This window comes from Pseudopodoces humilis, chromosome 3 (genome assembly GCF_049639895.1).
Source record: "Pseudopodoces humilis isolate 2021_Gansu_Grassland_sample_001 chromosome 3, ASM4963989v1, whole genome shotgun sequence".
In the NCBI taxonomy this organism is placed as follows: domain Eukaryota; kingdom Metazoa; phylum Chordata; class Aves; order Passeriformes; family Paridae; genus Pseudopodoces; species Pseudopodoces humilis.
In genome coordinates, this window is record NC_142202.1 from 73385946 (window position 1) to 73412019 (window position 26074).

The following is a 26074-nucleotide window of genomic DNA, read 5'->3' on the forward strand; positions in this document are numbered from 1 at the left end:
TGACACTCTTATGTTGCCCTATATGTGCTACAGCAGTTGCCACCACAAGCAGAGCAAATCTCATACAATGCAATGTACTGGAGTCTGCACAAACAAAATCAAGCGTTCAGTTCCTTCAGCTGCAGACTAGATGTAGTGCTGGCTGGAGGACAGCTGTAGGTTGGCAGTGGAGTTGATCTGCATGAATGCTGTGGACAGTTTTATGGGAACAATTAGGAGTGTCTTTGCGTAGTCAGAGACAGTCCTAAGCATCCAGAAGCCCTTGATGAATATGCGTGTGGAGCAGTGACAACAGAATGGCTAAAGCCAAACAAGGCCCTGACTGCACTAGTCAAAGCTATGACCAAGAAGACAAAGGTACTAGGCAGATTAAGGTTTCTAAAGAAGACCATAGCTAGATATTATTGTGTTTTATTATATTATTTACATTTACTTTTTGAGAAATTTTAAATATATCTATTAGGTATTTGACTACCTATAGACACTCAGCCCACTGGAGACCTACAAAAGCTAGATTTTTACATGGGTATGCATTTACTGAACTGTACATGTTAATGTAGAGTTTTTGTTATCCTAGCATTTTCAAAAAGAAATAACTGCCATTAAAAAAACCTTCTGAATTTGCTAGAAGATATGTGGTAACAGCAGTTTTGCAAGAGATGGTGGTTTAACTTATTCTGTGGTTCAGAGAGTCTAGGGAGTCAAACAGGTTATCTGATATAAATTTAAATGTTTAATGGACCCACTTAACAAATATAACCATGTATTATGTACCCTTTGAGAAGATAGGCTTAGTGATTATTAGGAAATTGTCAAATAAAATGGGGACTAAATGTATTACATTATAACTACATGATATTTTCTTTTTATTTGTCTCCTGTTTTATCAGCATAAAACTCTGCATTGTATGTCTATCAAAGCTGGATGACCAAGCTGAGTCCAGTAAGAACAGAGACTTAGACCCAAGTGGCAAGTAATGTGAGTGGGATTTGGCTGCAGTAGAGGTTTGGCTGTGAATAGGAAGGAGTTAAAAAACAGTCTGACTCTGGTACAAAAAATGAAATAAGAAAACAGGAATATTAGTTTAAAAAAAACCCCAAAAAGCCATTCTCCCCAAAAGACAAAATTCCAAAGTCCTTGCCTCTCTTCCTCCCCTTACCTACCTTAAAATTTTAGCAAAAGAAGGGAAACTTCAGTTGAAAATCAGTTATTAAGTATTATAGCATAGTTATTTTCTTAATGGCAAGTGACAGTCCTCAGGGGCAAAGTGCCCTCCCTTGGCCAAACCTCAGGAACTCTGGACTAGTGAAACAGAAAGATTTTTGTTGTAGAAAAATATTGCTCCTTCTAATGAAGGTGAAAGTCTTACAAGAAGAAAGGACTAATCTGATGAAAAAGAAAGGAATTTATTGTAAATGGGACACCCTACCAGATGAAGCTTATGAATCCTTTTGCACTCAACAGGCCTCTTCAGTATGGGGTGCAGCTGATCAGAAAAAGCAGGGTGGAATATATTGGGAAGTTCATTATGTGCATGCAGATAGAAAATATCCCAAAGAGGAACAAATAGAACAAACAGTAAACTATTTTTCAAGGGCATGTTTTTTTTCTCAGATAATTTATTCCCAGATGGCAGAAGCTTATCCAGAATGTCATAACAGAAAAGCTAGCTAATTTTTAAAGTGTTAACCTGAGGATCTTAGGAAGGCTGCCACAACAAAAGCTTTAATTATAGGGAACACAGAGGAGTTGAGAAAACCTGAACCATCACAAAGTTTTACAATAAATTATTAAAAGTAATGACAGCAAATTTTCAGGACCTCTCTTCACAGTCTCAGAGGAACTGAAGTATGAAACTGCTTAACTAGTGTGGTATGGAGTGTAACATAAGAACAGTGATATGGAATCAGACACATGCTGATAGTGACCATGGGAAATAATTTGGAAAGAAGTTAAAAATAGGACAAGCATGCAGTCATGTTTACATCCATGTTTCCCTAGCACTTTCTTCCAGCCTCCAAGAAATTCAAATGTCTTCCTAGAAAGATGTGAGATCTTTGAATGTATTTGTTGTCAATGTTTTGTGGGCTCTTTTCCTCCACAAACTCACCTGTTTACTTTTTGACACCATGTTGGCTTTTCTCAAGGTTACCTAAATGGAGTAATAAAAGCCTCTTTTTTCTTCATTCATTTCATAGCCCATATTTCTTGCATTAGAAGAATGCTTCCTACTCATGTATTCCTTCTCTGTGCCACTCACAATTTACTGATCTTATTTTGTTCTCTCAGTCATTCCTTTTTCATCCAGAGGAGAGTCCTTAGTTTTTTCTCAAAGAAAGGCTGTTCCAAGACCATCATCCTTACTCTCCTATTCCATGCTTTTTCAAGATTTCAGATAAGATGGTTGGAGCATACAATGTTTGAAATGTCAATGCATGAGGAGTTTATGTATGGTATGAGGTATAATCCATATCTTTATAATCCTCATTTACTGCATAATTATGCCATGATGAGCATTTTCTTACACACAGGGCAGTCTGTGTTATATCAGTGACCTCTGCAATACGATGCTTCTTTTTTGTATGAAACTTCTCAATTTATGTGGTGAATCATATACATCAGAGGATTCTTCACAAAAATGGAGTGCAAGATTACTTGTTTTAGAAAGAAAATCTGAAAGCGGGGTTTTTAGGTCATATTTAAGCCCTACAGTTAGGGCTTAATGTCATATATGCCTCTAATAACTCATAGTCTATAGCTACATAATTGTATTTTGAGGCTGCTAAATACCCATATATAGGACTTATATCCAATTTCGTGCCAGATCTTCACTTGCTGTGACAAAACATAGATCAGTCTTGAAAACAGCTGGTTTATCTGGTCTTCCTTGCCAACAGGGCACAGGACTGATATGAAGCACTTATCTCTAAAAAGTCCTTGGATTGAAAATGACAACATCCAGCAACCTTCATGAAAATCATGAGGAGTTCCTGTTGGTTCTTCTTATTACATTCCTTACTGTACTGTAGTAATTCTTAGCACCTGAAAACTGTTAATGTATAATCTGTGCCAAAAAATCATCAGCATCCTCTGAAATCCTTCCTCCCAAGCATACCTTATAGCTATCTAATGTGCTGTTTCAAATAATTTCTGCTTAGTTAGGTACACAATAACAATGGTATTACATGTATTCAGTCAAATATTTTTATTCATAGAATACACATCAAATTTATTTTAGCAGTTTAAGTAAGTGAGTTTAATGTCTATTTAGTCAAGCATTACTATAGTGAGGGCTTTAGTAGATTAGAAATAAATGAATCCAATTAAAGAACACGTCTGTGAAATTTGATATGTCATAGGCATGAATGAGCTGTTTGCACAGCAACTGTAAAGAAATCATTAATGATTAACTATCGAGAAGAGGTTTAATCAAGGATAAATGGTATAAGACATAGTTAAAAACATTTGCATTGAATACATGGAGATTCTGAAATAATAAAAGAATGTTTCCCATCAATAGTGACATGGGTACTCTCAGGAAATATATTTTCTGTTATCTGTGGTGATGTGCAGCCAGGGGCTGAAGCTGGAAGTAAGCTTAGTAATGTTAACTATTGTGCATTGATAGAAGGAGGTTGTTTCTTCCAACAAAAAGATGAAATTTAACAGGAGAGACAGAAAAAGATATTTTGCCAAATATGTATTAGTTACAACAGCATACTGTTACCCTCATCTTCAGAGCTAATATTCAGCAAAGTTAAGGTAGAGAAGGTTAAGGTCAGATGCAATCAGTGCTGGGCTAAATTTGACTCTATCAAAATAAAAAGTCCCTTTGGCAGCCTTGATGGTAAACTCAGGAAAGTGCCAAGGTGCTTGCTAAAGTCCCAGGATATGTGCTTCATCCAGTACAGCAGCCTGTGAGAGGGTTGAGAATTGACCCAGATCATTTGGCTACTGGATCAGTGTCTGATGGCTGTCATTGGTATTCAAGGTATATTTCTTTAAAACATAAAACCATTAAGAATTCTGACATGTGAAAATCTAGCCTGAAGAAGAACAGTCTGTTGCACGGTTTTCAGTCTGGATTTCTGCAAAATGGAAATCATTCTACAGGGATATGAGAGAATTCAGGTTCATGTGATGCTATTTCCTAAAGATGTGCTGCTTAATTGCATTTGCTGATGTGCAGGGTGACATTGATTTCAATGGGCTAGGAAGTCTAGTAAAGTCTAGTAAATAAAGGCAAATACAGGTCTCTTTTTTGGAGCCAAAGATGGTGAGGCATGCAGTTTGGAATGACAAACTCTACCTTCAGACTGCTGAAAAGTCTTCCTCATCATGATTGTTTAGAGGCTAGGATGTTTTATTTAACTTCAACTGGCAGTTAGATGAGTGCATTCTGAGATGAGAAACCAATCATAGAATATATAAAATATATCTCACAGAAGTTGTCTAGAGGAGCTCCTCAGACATATATATTAAGTGACCCATACAGGAAAATCTGTGCTTCAATTTTTCTGAATGTATCAATTAATTAAATTAAACTTCCTTGGTTTGTCTTTAAAAGCAAATATGGAAATATGATATCATGTAAGTGAATGTCATGGCTGGACAAGTTGTAAACTTTGACTCAACAAGATGTAAACAGCCACTGTTGTTTGTGCTATTTATGGAGATAAATGAGTGCCTGGAACTTAGTGAAGGGATTTGATACACAGAACTCATACTTCCCTGAGTAGAAGTATGGCTTAGCCATTAGGTGTACTAATAATAAGCAGCCACTTGAAAGATTTCTGGAGGGTTTTTCCAATTACTTTGGTGAGCAATAGGTCTTCCCTGTATGGGACTATTCACTCAAGAAGATTTAGAAAGGAGGTTTGCTGACGTTATTCCAATTACTGACTGAACAACTGAGGAGTAACTTTGCGGCTGCACAACTGAATGGCAGCTTAGTTTCATAACAAGCAGTGAGGTACAATAGCTTTTTCCTCACTTTGTAATGTGAAAATTACAATAGCACTTTCCTCACTTTCCTGGAATTTGGCTTCCTGTACAACCTCAATGAAACCTTATTCTGACTGGTTTTGAAAGATGCTGAAGGGATTACATATGCTCCTCCTCACAAATCACATGAGCAGACCAAGGCCTTTGTAAACATTTCTGCGACACATTGTACATGAACCAAGGACACAGCAGATGAGGAAATTGTCTGTTTTGTTGTACCATCTGCTGATTTAGGAAGCCATGAAGATGACAAACAGCCAGAATCTGTTCTCTTTTCACTCATCTGCTGAATGGTGCTCTGTTAGCATTGCATTAGCTGGAGAGTGGAAATGTTAAAAGACTCAGGCATTGTTTTAAAGTAGAAGAAAGATATATTGCAGTGCTGTGCTCAGACATGCATGAGAAAGTACCTGATTTTTATCACCTTCATGTCTGATTTTAGCCAAACTGCAATAACTCAGAAAAATAGATTGAACATTAATGACATTAACATCTTTAGTTCAATCTTACAGTTTCTATTGCTAGACTGGCAGAAAGTCTGACAAATATAATTTTCCTGATTTTTAGCTAAAAGAAATGAAGAGTGTGTATGATCCTATCCATAGATTTTTCCAAGTAAAACCAGAGGAAATTAAGAACATACATCATGTATTCAATAGAAATAATAGTGCAACCAGTCATAATGAAACCTTGTTTTCATTGTCATGAACATTTTCTGCTTTGCTTAAGTCAGGTGAATGATTGTACCCATGATGTAGGAATCTGCTGCACTAAGATCACATAATGTTTTTACTCTCAGCTTCTATTTCATGAGTTATTTAATATGTGTAAGGAATGATGTCGGTGCAGGTTGTTATCCAGTGTTTGTCAGGTTTTGATGCTCCCATGATGCCTTTTCAACCAAAGCTGTAAATCTACATAAGAAAACTGAATTTCTGTTAATCTTCTTTAAGGCGTCTAAATTTAGTGTCTTTTGAAGGAATGAAATGCACAGTAAATGTCTGCCTCTGGTTATCTGTGTATTCTCTATTACTGCGCCTGTACTTTATTTTTACTTTCTGGCATGTAGTGGTATTAATGTAAAAAGATGATTTTCCTTACAGTTTTGCAGAATTTTCCTTAAACTGAGAATTTTCTCTTCTTTTTTGAAGATTTTCTTTTTGTTTTGAAAATTATGCTGCTTATATTATAATTCTGGATATATAAGATCTGTATTCTTGAGTCTGGTTGCCCTTCTTGAGCAATTTCAGATAAACCTGGGTATTTATTCTTTACTAATGGGTGTCATTCTTTTACTTCTTCCTCTGGATACATCCTATTTACCTGCTCTTTCTGTTTGAGAGAATTTTTCAGGGCTTAAGTTTTCTTCTGTTCCATAGCCAACACATTCTTTAAGTAGGGAGTATTAATATCTTGAGAACTATTTGTGCCTTTAGCTGTCTAATGTTAATGTCTACTCTCACTTCTACAGTGAGCTGTAGTAGTCCCAAACATCACGCTATTCACTGAAGAAGCACAATTACAATAAAAGCCCAGCTTGTCTGTACAGTTTTAGTTTGTCGTGAGCCACTCTGAACAGATGTTTTCCCAACATTATTTTGGTCAGTGCTGACTCACCCTTTCCTCATACTTTTTCCTTCAAAAAGCCCATATTAAAAAACCCCTCTCATTTTCTTTTGATTTTGATGGTGAGCTCTAACCATATGTTTAGTCACTGTATTAGTGTAAACTCTCCTGTTTGCTGAGAACTCAGGTTTTGTGGTGCTCAGATACTCTCTTACTGGTGTTTTTTTGGGTCTGTCTGCTAGTGATTCAAACTTTGATTAGTTAGACTGTTGCTACCTTGCTTCATATAGTACCTTTTGGCCATGGTAGTAGGCAGAAAATGTTTTCTAAAGCTGAATTTTGAGAAGATTTTGCATAAGTGTTGCAGATTCACTTGCCATCCAAGTCATGTACAAACAGATTGGCTTCCTCTTCCAAACATTCTGCTCCTTCAGCCCTTGTCCTTCACCATCTTCACAGCTTGCCATAGCTGGATGTCTTTAATAATGAATGTTTTGCGCTCAACTTTCAGATGCTTCATTGCAGAGATATGCAGTTGGTAGGGTCATCGATCCTCCGTTTTTCACAGTGTACATGTAGTATGCCTGTAAGTACTTTCAGGATTAGGTTCAAGCCTTATGAAGAGCATTGAAAGAGCCAGAGACATGGCATAAAGTGGAAATGCTTCTGGGAGTTAGATCTGAGAAGAAGATGGGAAGCAGCATATTGTAGCAAGGAGATTTTATGCTTTGTCTTCTGAATTTGCTTACGGTGAAGCCTTGTTATCCAGTCTGTAGGTGCCTGATACATTGACCATACCAGCCAGATCCTCATATGGGGAGGAATGACAAGATAGAGGAAAAATAATACAATTTTTGAACCACGTGCTTCCAAAAGCATATGCATTCACATTCTCTGAGGAATCAGAGGACCTAGAATTTCCATCCAATTGTGGAAAGAATGGCTGTTTCCCATCATGAAAAGGTGGAGGTCTTCAATGTGTTTCCCTTTGCAAAGAAGCACCACTTTGGTCTTTTCTGGATTCAGTTTGATCCATCTGTTCTTCATTTAAGAGCTAATTTCCTGGAGTTATTCTGATGTTTTATAGTGATGATAGTTGCATCAGAAAATGAGATAAATAGTAGATTGTCAGCAACATACTGTTAGCAATTGAACACATGCCATATCACTCTCTCTCTCAGCAGTCTCATGTAGATAGATGTAGACCGTATGGATCCCTGTGGGATCCTGAAGGTGAGGACCTTGGAGGGAGAGGCTTGTATCCATCACCTTTTATTTAATTATACATAGAACACAAGATGCTGTACTGGTGTTTATGTACTGATGCTGTGACTGAATAGAGGGGTCTGAGAATAGGAATGTGGAAATTATAGTTCCATGTTGATGAAAGTTTTTTAATTCCTCTAGTTGTCAGAATTTCCATCTGTAGTCTGCATATCACTAGGAGTTATGCTTTCTCTAGTCTTTCGTCTCACAGTGCATATGGATATAATCAAAAATGTTTTCATTTCTTAAAGGAACATCTTTTGCATCTGATATTGAGGCCACTGGACCTTCCTCCATGTTTTCTTTCCTTGTTATTTTTTAAGTTCTAATATTTATTTTGAGCAGTTGCTGATGGTGTTCTGGTATTGCTCTTGTTTGTTCTGAAGGGTAGCTCTTCTAGGAAAGGGTTGAGATGGTATTGAATCATGACTCAGTGATGAAAATAGTCCTGTATTTCATTTGCAAAGAGAGCACAGGAATCTTCTTTTTCTAAGGGAAAACATTTCATCTGGCAGCAAGAACTTCAGGTAGCCTTTTTATTCTCATTTTTATAATGAAGTTATTTTCTAAGCAACTGGCTGCAAATACAGGCTTGTCTTGTTTATTCTAAGGTGTAGTGTTCTGTGAGGGTGAGCCCTCACCATAACAATGCTAAAGATGTAGAAAAGTAACGCAGAAAGGCATGCAAGGTTTTGGTAAGTCTGGTTTGACTGTTTTGTTGGGTTTTTTTTCTGGTTCCCATGACCTAGAAACATTGCAGAGAGTAGTCTCTATATTCTTGAATGCTTGACCCTTATATATATAGTAGCAGCAGACAAGCAGTGTTGAAATGAGAGCGTGGTCTAAATACCAGGGTGGTATTTCTCCCAGTGTTTTAAAACTTTTTCACTGACACAAGAAAGCAGCAGATGCTTACAGGGTGGCAAAAAACAGAGATGGGAAGTTAATGGCAGGAGCACAGATCTATGGGTTCTCCAGCAAAACCAGAGGTAAAAGGGCTGGTAAGCTTAAAGCTAAAATGCAACCTCCTCATACCCCTAAGTCTCTGAAAACATACTTACTTAGTTTTGATTAATTTTAGTTTCTGGTGTTAATATTCTCAGCCCCTGACTGAGAACATAGGACCCTTCTTCTTCTTATAACAAATAGTTAGGGTGAGTGTGTATATCAGGATGAGACTAATAGTTTTTTCAGGGCTATTGATAGAATCTCATGCATTGTAGCAGCTAAACATGACGTCTGTTTGACATCTTCTGTGTTTCATATAACATGGAGATAATTCCATAGGGATCAATTATGGAGACAGATGCTTTGCATATCAAGTCAAGGTGTCTGAATGAAAATTTTGAGGGTAACCACAGGAAAGATTAATGCTTTCAAAATATGTGGACAAGCTGTACCTGTCAAAGAGGCCAAAGCAACTCCCCATACTCAGACTATTTCACTGCCGACAGGATATTTGAAATGCAGATATTCTAGCAGAGACCTCTCTCTATTAAAGCTAAAATTTGAAGAAATTACCTCATTAAGAAATAATTCTGCATTACAAAGCACTATTTATACTTGACAAATCCTGTCTGCTATGGACTGGAAACAGCATAGTAAGTGCAGTTCTAATGCCAGGGATTTACTTCCATGTGTTCTATATACACAGATGCATATACATTGTCTGCATTGCCAAAAAACCTAAGCCTCTTCAACCAATAAGCTTGCTTTTCATCAGACACACACAAAAAAATTATCATAGAACTGTGATGAATGAATCTGTTTGTTATGCAGGTTTATCAGTGGCTAGTCAAAGATTCATCTTATTTCACTTTTTTCAGTGACTTATCAAGTTTATTCTTCTAACCCTGACTTTTATCTGAAAACATTTCAGTATACTAAGCTGTAATATGCTTAGGTTGTGATGCAGTTTCTTTCTAAAAAAAGTTAGACTCTTATGGCTTATACATCAATATTTGTGTGATTATAGACCAAGATATTGCTGCTAAAGTTAGGTAAAAAATTAATTATAAATTTAATTCATTAAGTGTTATTCTTTAGGTTTAGATGGGGCACGGGATAATGTGTGAATGAATATGTTGCCTCATTGACTGCTTAAGAGATGCATTATTCTTCCCTTATCCCTTACTTCTCTACTGATAACACAAAGGGAAAAAAAAAAAAAAGAATCATTCCTCTTTTCATCCAGGTAGGTAGGTCAGGAAGAAGCTCTTGCTTTTCTCTCTTTTAATAAATCATTGTCAGAATAGGTTCCGTATGACTACATGAAAGCCGGAGAGCTCATTTGTTACTCCCCCGGGTATCAGCAGACATGCAGATGTGTGCAGAGGAGTGCAGTCCAATGCATGTGCCCTCGTTATGCTTAGTAAGACATTGTGAACAATGCCAGTTTTCCTTACTTTTATGTATTCATTAGTTTGAAGAAACTAATGCCAAACTTCAAAAACTGACATTATATATAGCTCCCCATAGAAAACCTCTATTATTTTCTGAGTGAGAGACAGGCTATTAAAATCACAAGATTTATATTTATTTAGCTATTTTCTCTGACTGGTAAACTGGTATAAGAAACTAAAAATGGATGAGCACTCATAAGATTTGTAGAAGAAAACAAAACAAAACAAAACAAAAAACCCCAAAAACTTATACAATTGCCTGAAACTTCTTAAACAATGAAAAATACGATCTTAGAGATTAAAAGTTTCCCATGAAAAATTTGTCTTGCTCAGTTTATTTAGTCATCTCTCTAAGTTCTTATGTGCACCCCACATACACACATGTGAACACACACATATAATACACACATAGTAAGTTTCTAGTTGCGCAGTTAAAAGAGTTTTGAGGAAAATGTATTCTGTTTACTGCTTAGCTATGTGACCAATGTAGACCTGTAATACAAATCTCAGAAATATCCATCACATTGCTTTTTATCACTGAAGAAAATAGATCAGGATGATAACAGCTGGATGCAAAAAGCAATCATATTTTCAGTATAAAAATAGTGCTATTTCTTAGTAAGCTATACTCCATAAATGTATTAGGGGGATATACTGGCTTGCCCTGGGTGGTTTTATTCTTTTTTCTTAAAAATATCTTTTGTTTCCACCCCCCACTAAGAAGAAAGGAATGTTTCCCATTAAAACATGAAGTGAGTTTGTTTTTCCCTTTTGCCTTTCATATAGGGATACTGAATATAAAGGACTACAGCTCTCCCTGGATCAGGTCACTGCTACCAAGCCGGCATTCTCTTACGCAAATTCAACTCCGACCATAACGGATAATAGAAAGGGAAGCAAATCTCGCCTCTCAAGCACAAAGTCAAAATCAAGGACATCACCGTACCCACAGGTAGCTGTCTTTGAAAAACTAACCGAAATATTTTTGAATATCTTGATTTTGACTGCTACTTTACCCAAGTAACTAGAGTGGGCCAAAGAACGGAATAAAGGATGGCAGGTTATACGAGCTTGAGACAGGGATACGTTTCTTTAAACTGCTTCTAAAAAGCTGGAAACATTTATGTTTCAGCATGCATAATAAATCATTATCAACAACAATAGTAGCACAGGGCTCAGAGTTAATGAGAAGTGGACAGGACAAGTGAAAATGTTGGGTTTGAAATACTTGGTTTGAGAAGACTCTGAGTTTTGCCATTTAAGAAATCTTGCTCTTTTTTTAACTTGGTCTTTACTAATTCCAACAAATCTAGAAAGCTGCCTGATATTTGATAGCAGTTAATAATGAAATTGTAGTCAAGAGGAGTGAGTTTTGATGAGGAAAAGCAGTCAGCCAACTTGGTGAATTGGAACAAGAAAATCTGTACTTTTTTGAGTGTAAAGCTTTGAAAGGAGGAAAACAGTAGGAGGTGGTCATTGACATCAGTAGACTTTAATTTCCCAGATTTCATTTTCAAGCCCAACACGTAAGGAACATGTCCCAACTTGGAGAATGGACCAGACTCAATTGGGTCCGTGAAGTGAAACTTACACGATACATTTATGCAACTGATTTCTGCAGGCAATGTCACAGCATTTGTATCCTTACACTATCAAACTTTCAGCTCAAAAAACATGTTTACTAAAATAACCACGATGTTTACTAATGATACAAGTCCTACTGCTCTTATACCTCTACATAAGAGGATATAAATGAATATATAAATAAATTGGATATAAATGTATGCATTCGCAGTGTAACATTGAAGTGCTATGTATTTTTAGAGTCCAATATTTAGTACAATATTTAAAGAGCCTCAGTATTTAACTGATAATGACCTTAATAGCTACAGTTTCTCTGCAGGCACAATGTTTTCTAAATGGAACTCTGAGAGTGTGCAGTATGGTCCCAAATGTCTGCATCACTTCCTTGCTTTCTTTTTCCTCTCAAAATTACCAAGGATAAGAATTTAAGTTAAAGGACATCTGCTTTTGGCACAGGAAATATTTAACTGAGCACCTAGATATGAATTCCTAATTTTAAGAATCTAACTTTTGTCAGATAATTCTAGCTCACTTGTTCATACATGTTTCTGTGGGTTGTAAAAAAAGCCTTTTTCTTGATTGCCCTACATCAAACTGTTGTAATCAAACTGTTTAAAAGAACTGGGGAAGATACATACAAATAATTCTAAATTAATTTTTTTATTACTATCTTTGATATATTGTAATTACATTTCATCTTGCCTTTTACAGTCCTTTCCAAAGTATTCATTTGCTAGCAGGACAATCCCAGCTGAAGACCTGTTATCCTTCCACATCTATCTGACTTCTGAAAGTATGACCTCCTTATTCTATCTGTCATCAGAAAAGCATACTGAATGAGCAGTGCGGCATTGTGACTTTTGGTTTATCAGGAATTGTAGTCTGAAAGCCCAGAGTGCTTAATCTCCACTTTTATTTTGCATCCTCATTACCAGCTGCCTGATATTAAAGTCACATATTTCATCATTCAAAGCAGCCATGTTAGTTGCCAATATCTTGAAAAATGGTCATACCATTCATTGCAGCCCATCACCACAAGTAATGCTGGCAGCTTGGCTTTGCCTCCCTCTCATCCTTCTCCACCACTGAATAAACTGTTGAAAGACTAAGAGAAGCTGTTGTGAAGAACATGCAGCAGGTGGTATAGCCTGTGTCCCTCAGTCTCCTGCCCATGTAATTTGCCAGTCAGGAAAGGAAAATTAGAGTGTGACTTAAAAGTCACAGCTGAAGAGCGAGGTCATGGGTTTTGGCTTACACAGGAGCCTGAGCTGTGGTGAGGAAAGGAAGCAGGAAGTTTATTAGTAAAATAGTGGCAGTGGGCAAAGTACTTCTTAAAGTCAAGGGTACCTATGAGATTTTAAATGTACATAATTTCGTTTCCATTTTTTTTCATCTCTTTTTGTCTTTTCCCCTTACCATTTAATTTGCTTCTCTCTTGAAAAGAAAAAGAGGTCATATGCTTTATTGTGTGCTGACTGAGAATCCTTCACCTTTGCCAGCTGTGTGTCCCTAAGATAGGTATGTGAGATGTGAACAGTATGAAAACTATACTAACCCATTTCAGCTGAATTTTTACTGCTAGGGCAAAAAGTGGATGTTTTGGTCATCTAAGACCAAAGTGTTGAAGTTCTTTTCCTCAAATCTTATGCAAAAGCAAACATAATGTGGGACTTGCAGACTCTTAAGTAAAACTGAGTTCATTAAACTGGAGGCATTGGTCAGCATCTGATCAACACTGTGTGTTGTTAGTACAGGGGGCTAGTGGGCTCTGTGAAACTAGACTCAGGCAGGGGAAAGGCAAGCAGAGAGGAGAGCAACCCAAAATCTGTGGCCCAGCTGCAGAATTTGCTCAGAGTTTGAAGAGTCCTGTCCTACCAGGGAGGTACAGAGCTGAAAGAGATGGTGGGAAAAAACCCCAAACAGGCAGATGAAGGTTTGATGGATATTTGCAGAAAAAGGAAATCATGAGTTGGTGAAAAGATGCCTGTAGTCTTCCCCCATAATATAATCATCATCATCACTGTGAGGGCCTCCCAAAATCTAGCCCTGCACCTCTGTGCTCCCAAGAATTAGCCCAGGACCTCATTTGTTCCATACACAGGCAATAACAACAAGACTGGAAAAACATTTTAATTATGGTCATCTGGTCTGCTTTGGAGTTTAATGTCCCATTAATGATGATTGTATTAAAAAATATTTAAATTGCCTGTTGTCTGCCCGCAGTGGAAACATTTCATGGTGAGATCTGGTCAAATGTTTATTGCTTCATATCTCATCTTAGTTCTTGGATAAAGATTTTATATATATACATATATAGATATTTATATGTATTTCATGAAAGTACACATATAAGTAAGGATGTACCTAAGAGCTGTTGGATGGAGGTTTTGGTGTGTATTACAGAATACATAAATTTTTGGAAATCGGTGTATATTATAGGTATAGGTATATATTAATAAGTAGGTATATAGGTATATATTAATACATCATATTTCAGAGATATATTGGTTTTATATCTCCTTTAGATGGCTATTTTGGATTAATTCTGCAATCCATCTCTATTTGGGCATATCACCCAATGAGGTAAAGATAACAGAGCCAGGCTGAATTCTAGCTAACCTGGGTTTTGTTTTGTTTTAATTTCTTCCTGTAGCCTAAAGTTTTGGCAACTTCTAGTGTGTTCAAAAGCAAAGCACACTCCACTCCTCTTTTTATAGTAAACATAACTCCTGGTCTGGTGAAGAGTCACCAGCAGTGGGGGTTATTTTAATGGACATGCTGTATTACTTTAATCTAAGCCTTTCACCATCTGTTGTGCCTATAATAGTGAATGAGAAAAGAGCATATTTTACATTTCAGGATTACATTAGTAGAATGTAAGATAAAAGTGATTTAAAAGTGTGCATATGTTCTTAGTACAATGCAGCCTGCCTTTGTGATGTTTTTTTCCTTGTGGCTCAGACACAAATCAAGAGAAAAGCTGCTAATGCTGATGTAGTGAAAGTTTTTCATGGAAAAGAGGACTCTGGGAGGATAAAAACCTGAGTAGGCCGCCTAAAAATTGTACATCTAAAATATCTGTTAGAACATCTGGGGTGGCATGTGGATCAGGCTGAGTTGCTGTGTATGACAGAACAAGTCCTCAGGCCAGTGAGACACCTGTAGGAATGAAGATCAGTTAAAAGAAAATCACACAAGAAATATTAAATTGTCTACTGGCGCAATACACTTCCATGGATTCTCACAAAGTAAGATTCCTTAGACATAGAATTTATATCTTCCTATTTCCCTGTCTCTTCACCCCCTAAGTTTTTCTTCAAATGAAAATTTATTAGTGATGGCCCACAGACCCCTTCTTTGTCAGTACTAATCCTGCTGGTCTGCTCTCACTGTGATTGTACACTGGATTACCAACCTGGATCATAGTTCTAATTTTCAGAGGTGACAATTCGGTTTCCAGGGACCAGCTAGAGAATAGTTTATGTTTTGTTGTTCTTTATGTCGGATGACAATTCAGAAATCACCTGAAGGGATTTTGGATGTTTCCAGTTTGAAGTTCTTTATCACTATCTGCTGAATAAATTTTGTCAAAAACTATAATGTAATAAATTTAGAAATCAGAGAGCAGAAATTAGCAGAAAATAAAATGTTTCTGCTGGGACATGACTGTGATTGAAAAAAAACAAACTGATTTTAATTTGCCATAATTTTCATTAAATCTGATTCAATTTTTTATGGTCTTTCATCACTTGACATATGGGAGCCTAATTCTGACTTGAGAGATAGTGTTTCTACTCCCATTTCAGTAAAGCAATATCTTTGATCACCCTTTCATTTCTCCCCCCATCAACATGTCACACATGCCCGTATTTGAAATCTCCACCTGTCAACATCAGATTCCCAGAAGAGGCAGTGGTTGGACTACAGCAGTGGAGGCAGCCTGACGATGCCAAATAGAGATATGGCTGGTTTTAAAGGGAATTAGACATATTTTTGCCGTGTGTCTGCTTATGTCATACCTTAGGAGTAAGTAGTCATATCAAACCTTAGCAGAAAATGTGGGCCACAAACAATTGACTACATTAATTTAATTCTGTCCATGGCCTAGCAGCTGTCACAGGTCAGATCTCAAATAATCTTCATTTACATCAAGTACAAAGAAGATGAGTCAAGTATTGTTGGTCTTGATACATGGTTATATGACATCACACAGTGCATTTCTGATATACTAAACATAAACCCTTTGAGATAATTTACCTTTCTTTAATAAAAGTGCACAAAGGCCTTTTGTAATTAGGTTCAAGATAAAAGCAGAAATTGCACAATTTTTCAGTTAAATGAAGATATTCCCTTCAAGAGAAGCTATGTTGGACGCTGAAGTGTCCTTAGAAAAAGAGAACTAATGGAAGAATATCTAGTAGAGCTAAAGAAAATTAAGAGTTTTCAGTTTGAAAGATTCTCTGGAATTTATTATCATAATAAATAGTCCAAAAAAGAAATTTCATTATTATATTATTGGAAATTAATTTTCCTTGTCCTCCTCATAAAAGAAATACATACTAGGAGTTTTGTTTTTAATAAGAAAATAAATGAACTCTTGACTTTTCTATATTTGCATTTAGGCTTATACTATGTAATATTTCTGTTTAACTTTTAAAATTAAAAAAATCTGGTTTATACAAATCAAATCAAAAAAGAGCATTAAAAATAATTCTAAAATTAAAACCAGATTAAAATGTAGTTTTCTTTTTTTGATTTTTCATTCTAGATAAATTTCAGTAACTGTTAATGTTGTTAATAATTTCTCTTTTTTTTTTTATTGGGAACTCAATTTTATCTATGCATTTTAGCAAAAAAGCTTAAAATAATTCAGCTGTTGTTTATGAAGGTGTCTTTGTGATTAAACAGTTTGTAGATGTTAAATCTGAAAGGATAATAGAAGTGACAGATGCTCCAGTTGACGACATAACACTGTGGTGACTGAATAAAGTTCCTAGTTAGTGTATGTTGAATTACTGGTGTTTAAAAGAACCCTTTTGTGGCTCTGTAACTATCTAACCTTCATGAAAATTCATGTTTGTCCTTTCATCTCTAAACCTTTGTGATGAGTATGGTGGTACTAACTTTCTGACCTCCTCCATGTCTGCTGGTTAGGCTTGTTGCCTATGGGCATTCTTCTGACAACTAATAACAAAATATAATTGACTTCCTCAAAGCCATGACCCTTCCTTTGTTTCCTTTAAATAACCTATCATGTTCACAACCTAAATGGTATTCACAAATATAAACTGGAATACTGAAGAAATGCCCAATTAAATGCCAAAAACTCTACTGATGTTGCACAGATGGTTTAAGTTTCTGTAAGCCAAACATCTGGTCAGTACTTTCGATTGGTAAGTGCATAAAACCTTGATCCTGGCTGATAATGAGGAGTTTCATAGCAACTTAATCTAATGAAAAGGAAGGTAACCTTATGTTAGGCCTATTAAAAGAAAAGGCAGAGTGGGCATATGGAAGGTGAGTGATGGAATGGGAGAACTCCAAGGTTTCATGTTGTAATAGATTGATCTGTGACATGAGTGTGCAGTGCTGAAGAGGTGAGCATGTACAGCTTTGGTCTCATCCCAGTCCATAATCATGGGTGAAACTGATTTAAAAATGTTCCGTGAAGTTTGACAGTTCCAATAAATAAAAAGATTTAAAAATGAGATAGCTAAATCCTAGGAGGTTTAATAAACATTCTTTTCCTTTCCCAAAAGATATCTAAAAGTTTGAAGCATTCATTATGAATATCTAGAAATCTGTGACATTTAACCCTTACTTCTCTCTAAACAAATGCTCATGTTCCTATCCTGACTAATTTTCCAGCTACCTGCTAGTTGTTTTTGTGTGTTGGGAGGGCCCTGTTTTAGTGAGGGTGAAAAATGCTCACTCTGCCTGCTTTGGTTAGCAGCTACCTTTACTGCCAACTAGTTTCTGGATTTTCCCTGTTCCCATATTGCAATAGAGCTGGGATTTTTAGCTTCCTACCTATCTGCCATTGCTTTAGAGTTTTACCTTACAGAAATGCCAGTAGTGCAGAATTTACAAGAAGCTTTCTTTTCCCTACTAATAAGAGGAAAGAAGTTCAAAGATATAACTCCAAGTAAGGGGAAAAAAAATCAACAAACAAAACATGAGGGAAAGAGAGTGAACCCTTAGGAAATAAACCTTCAAAGACATTAGGTTTCAATTTGATGTGTGAGAATGCTCCAGGAGCAGTGTTATTTCAGTCCCTTTTGGAAGTGTTTTGCTGAAGTGCATTGGAGCACCTAGGCTGAGCATAAGCACAGCTTTCAAAGCAACAAGAAAAACCTGGACACACTAAAAATATATTGAATCGCAACATCGATGTTGCTGAGCCTAATATTACACATCATAAAGGAGATGGCTGTTAAGGGCCGACATGGGATGTTTTAGATTTTCATGAGGTCTGTCCTGTCATCTGTGAGCTCATTACAGAGTGTTGTACAGGAAAGGACCAGGAGCCCAATCAGAAGGTGCAGACGTGTGGGCACGCTCACAAAAAACACACTATCGCATACATACCCTGCCTTCCCAGTGCAGTTACTTGCAGATTTCACCCAGGTGTGGTAATTTCCATGCTGCCTCTCCTGTTTTGCAGTATTCTGGATTTCACACTGAGAGGTCCGAGTCTGACCACGAAAGCCAGTGGGGTGGGAGCCCACTGACCGACACGGCTTCTCCCCAGCTCCTGGAGCCTGCGGACAGACCGAGCTCCCAGCACCACGACGTCTCCTGTGCCTACAGACAGTACTCAGACCGCAGCGCGCTCTGCTACGGTTTTGCACTCGACCACTCCAGGCTGACCGATGACACGCATTTCCACACTCAGGCCTGTGAAGGAGGCAGATGCGAAGCAGGCCGGTATTTCCTTGGCACGCCGCAGCCGGGAAGGGAGAGCTGGTGGGGCTCTCGTTCAGCATTGCCTCTGACTAAGTCGTCCCCTGAGAGCAGAGAAGCGTATGAGAACAGTATGCCCCACATAACGTCAGTGCACAGGATTCATGGTAAGACATAACAAGGATTTGCAGAAGCGACACCATCTCAGCTAAAGCAATGTGGCAGAAACGTACAGCTGTTTATATGAAAGATGGAAAGTGAGGTGCTATTGATGTATGTTCTTGTCTCAGAGATCACATCTGTGGAGATGAGGAATACTTAAAGTTCAAGTTGAGTTGAGTTTTACAGTCTGGTTTATATGCAGCAAAATACAATTTTGCTGTATCTTCATCAGTCTGTGAAATTAAGGTGGAAACATTAATTTCAGGTCACTAGGGAGATTTTAAGCATGATCTTAAAAATATAAACAAAATAATCCACTTGATAGAAAAGTGGTTTATATTTGACTTAAGATCAAGGCACTTCAGATGGAATATATTTAGCAAGAAATTAGAGCTAAATGCAAGCTAGACAGTAAAAAAATCTTGAAAGCCAATGGAGAAATTGTTCTCCAAATGACTTTTTTCCCTACTGGTTATTACTAGATTCTGTATGATTTGGTGTTTATTTAAAGTTGGCTATTGAAATTAACAGTTGGTTTTGGTTTCAGATATTAATCCTCAGCTATAATTTTTAGACAATTTGAATCTCTATTCTTTCAGCACCAAGCCTGAAATTTTGTTTAGTTCCTGACAGGTTGCAAACTCAGTGCATTAGCACATTTTCAGGGGCTGAAAGTAACAAAAAAAACACAGTGAAAGCCTGATACTGGGTTTGGAAAAGTCCAAAAGTCATTGGTTTTAAAATTATAGGCTGAATCTTGGATGACAGTAACTGGCCCTAAAGTCAGAATTCAGGTTTTAAGAATGGTTGTAACATATAAAAAAGAAAAAAGCTTTTCTACAGAATAATCTGTCAAAACAAATGTTGCCTCGAAAGAACTCATCAAAGCAGATTACATTAGTACTATTCCATTGACCTGCAGAACAAGGCTTTGTAAACAAAAAAGAACTGTTTTGCTCCAACCTGAGGAAAATTATGTTGAGGTTAGAAAAAAATTACTAAATAGCAAGTACTAGGAAATGCAGTCAGAGAAAAAACAGGAAAGGAAAGGAGCAGAAAATTTTGCTGATGAGCACTGTTCTCCACTTTTGATGTGAGATCATGCTTCTTTCCTTGTGTCTGTTCCGTCCTTCTGCCCAATTGTGTTTTTGTAGCTTTTTCTTCTCAAAAAAAGAGAATCTAGAAAAGTATGATAATTTGCTGGCAAATTTTATGCATGATAATTCTTGCTGAGCATAGAAATATCATACTAAGGTACAAATGGAAAAGGGTTAGATATTAATTTCATGCCTCTATCAAGAATAATTATCACAAACGGCTAATATAATTTGGTTTCTGTTGTTTGGCTTTGCTGTAATTTCAGGTGCTGCAGGTCTGTTTTTCTTTCTTATCAAGTGTGACATTTTTCAGTAGGTCTTCAGTCTGCATGTAGTCTTGGGTAAAAATCCTGACTAGCCCTGGCATTTTGGGTTCAGGTCTTAAGAGGATGTTAAGGATAAGTTCATGCCCAAGATACTCCCAGTGCAGTACTTCCCCAGCAGTGGTAGGATATTTTTGTTGTAAAAGCCCATCACCAATTTTTGTATTGAACTCTGCAGTGCAGTGGTCTGCAATCTAAACACATCTGTATGTCCTGACCCATCACAGAACAAGTGAAAGTCCATGTGCTAGTCTGAAAATGAGCTTCCTTTGAGGAGAACTGTCAGCCAAACCAATGTGCTTCATCCCCAAAGAAGATTGTGTGTGTGCCAAGACAGAGGCACTGATAAGTAACCTGTGCAAGTCCCACACATGTCCTCCTGCAGGAATGTATCTCAGCAAATCATGCCCTTTATCATAATGTTGACCATTTAGGTTTTGGGGCCACTTACTTTCTTCCTGGCAAGGACTGACAGGTATGATTCTATCCTTTCAGCTACTTGCAAGCTGAACACCTTCTCTGATATGTATATGGGCCTTATTTTTTAAAGAGAGGTAAGAATGTCATAATATTTTCCCATTTAAAAAGCAAATATTTATGCATGGGGATATGACATCACATTTTTACAGTGTCCCCCCGTCTAAAAGCTATGGGTTCTTGAGTTTTGAAGAAGAGTTCTGTCATTACTGGTGGTTATTTATTGTTGTGTAACCTGCATAAAGTCTCTACATAACCACAAGCTATTAATGCTCTCAATGCTGTCTCTGTTTTAGCTCCTGGAAAGGATGGAATGTTGTACATTTGTAATTCTCTGAGATTTTTATTTTTACCATGGCCTAAATTCACTCAGGCCTTGTTGATACAAAGAGGTAGTAAGGGGCCAGGAACCTGAACACTGGCATTGAGGGAACTTTGACATGCCCTAGGATATCCTGCCTGACCTCTAGCTGCTCCAAAAGACAGAGTTGCTTGAGAGCTGGTGCCGTCCCTGCTAACCTTATGCAGGTGCTTGGCTATCCAAGAGTATATCAGGTGGCACCAGATACCTGTGCTGAGGTGCTTATATCTCTTTATATATTTTCAGCTGTGTTACTCGTTTCAAGCGGAGACACTGGAAACTAGCTTGTCACTGAAAAACAGGGGGTCTTTTTTGGTGACTGCTACGACTCACCTCTGACTTGATTCTCTGTGTGTGAAATAAGGTTCAGATTACATGTTCTTCAAGATCACTTGCCTCCTTAAACCTCAGTGCTTGTCTCATTTCTCTCTTTCCTAGGAAGAGGACACTGGGATGAGGACAGTGTTGTTAGCTCACCTGATCCTGGCTCTGCCAGCGAGTCAGGTGACCGATACCGTACTGAGCAGTACCAGAACAGTCCACATGAGCCCAGCAAAATTGAAACTTTAATAAGAGCCACCCAGCAAATGATTAAAGAAGAAGAAAACAGGCTACAGCTGCGGAAAACCACTCCTGACCCACTGGTCTCCATTAATGGCACAGGGAAGAAGCACGCTATCTGTTTTGCAAACTACCCTCAGCAGCAGTTGGCAGTGGACGTCTGCCGTGTCCCAACAGTTGCCAACACTCCTCCTTGTGAACACCTCCAGCAGCGAGATGGAAAGATTATGAGCCCACATGAAAATGACTATGACAACAGCCCCACAACACTGTCCAGGATAAGTAGCCCCAGCTCTGATCGAATATCAAAATCTAGTTTGGTGCTTGCTAAAGACTACTTGCATTCAGACATGTCCCCTCATCAAACCCAAGGAGACCACCCAGCAGCCTCTCCAAATTATTACAGCTCCCACAGGCAGTACTTTGATAAGCATGCTTACACACTAACTGGATATGCCCTAGAGCATCTATATGACACTGAAACAATTAGAAACTATTCCCTAGGCTGTAATGGGTCCCACTTTGATGTGACTTCTCACTTAAGGATGCAGCAAGATCCAGCACAAGGACACAAAGGAACATCTGTTATAATAACCAATGGAAGCTGACACTTTTCTAAAAATTTTGTGCTTTAAAAAATAACCTTTGAGATCTAATTGGAAGATATTATATGTTTTCACGCCCTTGTCCTTACCAGCATTTCCCATACCACAGTGCACTAGAAAGAAGAACCTAAAGTTTGGGGGGATAAGTTAGTTAAAACATATTACTTAAAAAAAAAAAAAAAAATGCACTGGCATGCAGGGTTAGAGTAAAAGGAGCTAAATCCAAAGTTGGTGTCATGCATGCTGAGAGGGATAGAAGAGGTCCAGGCAGGGAGTGCTTGTGGCAGGCTAACAGAGCAGTTTACCCACATTGTGCAAGAGGTGTTTTTTGGAAACGCTGCCAAGGGCAGATCTTCTGAACTGCATAGGTACCAGGCAACAGAACTGCTATGCACTCTTTTAACACAGGAAGTTGGGATGTTTTCCTTCAAAATACACAGCCAAATGTGTACTTCTGGTGATTTGTTTACTCCCCAAAGGCCAAGCATGTTATGCTGCTGTGTGGTATAAAGCATCCACGGCTGACCTATATAAAACCAAAAGAGGGAGAAAGAAGAGAGAACTCCTTGAATTGTTATGTCCTTGTGTACTCACAAACAAAGCTATTTACATATGCTTGATTTGAAAAGAATCCTTATGGTTACTATGGTCAAATATTTACTTCTACTGTATTAAAAAGAGGGGGGCGTTCTCACTGTAGTTTTGAGAAACGTAAAGGGCTTGCTTGTCTTACTGTAGAGATGGGAGATGGTTCTCCTGTTTTTGAAAGGTTACCCATGCTGGGTAGTGGAGTGAAATGGAGGAAAAATTGCCTGGAGAAACAGGGAGAATAGACTGGAATTAGGAGTGGTCCAAGATAAACAGTTAACCCTGTATGCCATTTAGTAATACTTATAAAATAAGGAAAAGCAGCTGAATAATTAAGAATTAATTTAAAACACAGAAGGAACTCAATATTTCTGTAAAATACAAATGCAGTTGCATAAATATAAAAATTTGTGAGACAAGAATAGGTAAAAACTGTTTGGCAGTTTGTCTAACTTTGATAAAGTTTTGGAGTAAATTAAGAGAGCATAAAGTATCATAACTACTCTGTCTGAAACACAGTGAAGTAATAGGCATAACCTTGAGAAAGAAATATGAATTCTCATCTTGATTTCAGCAGATAATTTAATTAATATCATAAAATATTATGGATATCAAAATCAGCCATATGTACTTAAAAAAGTAGCAGGAAATCAGTGTTCCAAGGAATTAAATTGTATTAAGAATGCTGGTATTATCTGGGCCTGTCCTAGAGTTACACAAGACATCAAAAGAGGCTGAGGAATTTTTTTAAATTTTTAATAACCTCGTGAACAAAGACACTGATTGGAAAAGAATAAATGAAAACATATGCTAAAAATGTAAAATAGGGCATTTGTAGTCACAATTGCTAGATCTGTCCTTTTTTTGTATGGCATTTATATGGTCCCAAAGTTGACTGCAACAGAAAGGAGCACTGCTCCCTCTTATGCCAATGTTGAGGAAAGGGGACCTGAGGTGGTTACTAAAATGAGATTAGCTAAGACTAGCTTAATTTGTAACATTCAGAAGCTCAACATATGGGACTGAGTCATCAATGTGACTAAATATAAACCAGCATGCTATGGGTAGGTTAAAAATACTGTTTCCAAATAAAACTAATCAGAAGCAAAAGCTAAATAGTAACATTATAAACCACGTAAGTAGAGATGTACTTGAAAGCAGAGGAAATTACCTCTCTGAACTTGGAATATTGTATGTAGTCCTGATCACTCCAAAGCAGATTGTGAATCTTGAATTGAGTAGTACCTTACTCCATGAGCAACCTTTGTTGACTGCAGTGTGATCGCTCCTGGTGAAATGCACGTTGAACACAAGGGAGAACAACACAGTCTGGTCTTTATTATCCAAACCTCGTAACAGAAAAGGTGGAGCAGAGCTCAGCAAAAGATAAAGAGACTGAAAGATCTAATAAAAGCTTTAAATAAACTGGGTCTGTCATCTTTGTAAAGGAAAAGAGTAAGGGGTAATGTCACTGATGTGCACCAAACTCTGCACAGAGGAGAGATAAATAATGGTCTAAAACTATTTGAACTAGAGGCAGAAATGAGAGACAGGGCATTGAATGATAGCCAAGGCAAAATGAGAACAAAATGATTTGGCAAGAAGTTTATTTGACTCATCGCCAAACGGATAACGAAGGTCATGAAGAGAAGCAGATTGGGGGTTTTTTTGTTTGTTTGTTTTAAGATAACAATAAGGCAAATATCGAGGGGAAGAAAAACATTGACAACCATTAACTCAGAGGAGGAAATGGACCAAAATGGACTTCTTTTAGCCCAACAACTGTATATATTCCTAAAGCATAGGAATAAGAAAGTATTTTTATAAATTTAATTCTGGATACATATTTATTTCTCTTGTTCCTATGAATAATATGAATATACTTGTACTTGGAGTTTCATTTTACAGTATTAAAATACAATTTGCAAAGCGAATTAGAATAGAGGTACATGGTATCATATTATCCCTACAAGTACATATAAAACCATGCCTAAGTGTCAATATTATTTTGTATTACAAAAGAGTCTCCTAAACTGTTTGAATGAATGGGGTTTTCTCAGCACTCAAGTTTCTTGGGATCACAAAGCACTCTTGCTATCAAGCTTTTAGTTAGAAGGCAACAGAATTCTGCAGACCAGCTGCAGTTCCCTGGCTGTGGTCTAATGGCCACAACTAGTCAGGAAGCCACACTTTGGGGACTGTTGCATTTGCATTCTGATGAGCACCTTTGAAAAACAGAAAGACCAACAGGCACAGCATATGATGCTATAGGACTTCACCTAGGGAAAAAAAGCCAGTGTGGTATGCAATAAAAATCTCCCATCCTTACTTATAGTGGTCCCAAAAACTGTACTTATTTATCATATTTTCAATAGTCCTAGTCCACTACAATGCAAAAAATGCACTGTAATGAATGGAATAAATCAGTAGAGATGTCTCTACATGCAGTCATGTGCTACAAGCAAAAGCTGATGCCCTCTCTCCTCATGGGATTCCAGCAACTGGCACTCCTTAGCACTTCAATACAGTATGCTGGAGATGGATGTCTTTTGTCAGCTTGTTTGCTATCCTGCTTCTTTAGATAGCCAGGAATTTCTTCTTAATTGACAGAAAGCATTGAGTTTTGCAAACATAGACTCTGCATGCTACATGCTACATGAAAGCAAGTCTGCAATCTTAATTATAGCATATAATATCACTGCAGCTCATATTACATGTGCTTTTCAGTATGGTATAAAGCTTATTTTCTCCATTACATATTTATGTAATTCAAATTTTCATTTAGTATCCTTCAAGGATATATTAATTTTTTTTTATGTTTCTCCCTTTTTCAAATCAGATGGGAAGAAATATCTTGCAAAATTGAAAAATGCAAGGCATTTGAACCAAATAAGTTTCAAATGTATCACATTAGCTAAACGTTATCATTTTAAATGGGATATGTATGTTGTGTTTTGGAACAGAAACAAAATAAATTGCTGTATTGCATCATTTCTCTAACATAATACTAGTTGGCTATTGACACTAAATTAATATTTTACAACTACTGCAAATACAGAGTGACCACAGCTGTATCAAATAATTTCTTATTGATATCAGTGGATGGTGCATTATGGTTTTTGTGCATTACAATCTTAGTATAACTCTTTTGTTTAAAGAAATAATAAAACCCCTC

The 26074-nt window shown here is 37.2% G+C and overlaps 1 protein-coding gene across 1 annotated transcript in view; it reads left to right on the forward strand.

The window, feature by feature from the left end:
* The window catches only part of SIM1 (SIM bHLH transcription factor 1), a 45900-nt gene extending 22685 nt beyond the window's left edge, over positions 1-23215 (forward strand). The window contains exons 9-11 of the mRNA XM_005518231.2: positions 11025-11190; positions 18487-18892; positions 21584-23215. Of these exons, the coding sequence (XP_005518288.1) occupies positions 11025-11190; positions 18487-18892; positions 21584-22314 (1303 nt within the window). The 3' untranslated portion in view covers positions 22315-23215. The remainder of the gene's footprint in view (positions 1-11024; positions 11191-18486; positions 18893-21583) is intronic.
* The last annotated feature ends 2859 nt before the right edge of the window (positions 23216-26074 follow it).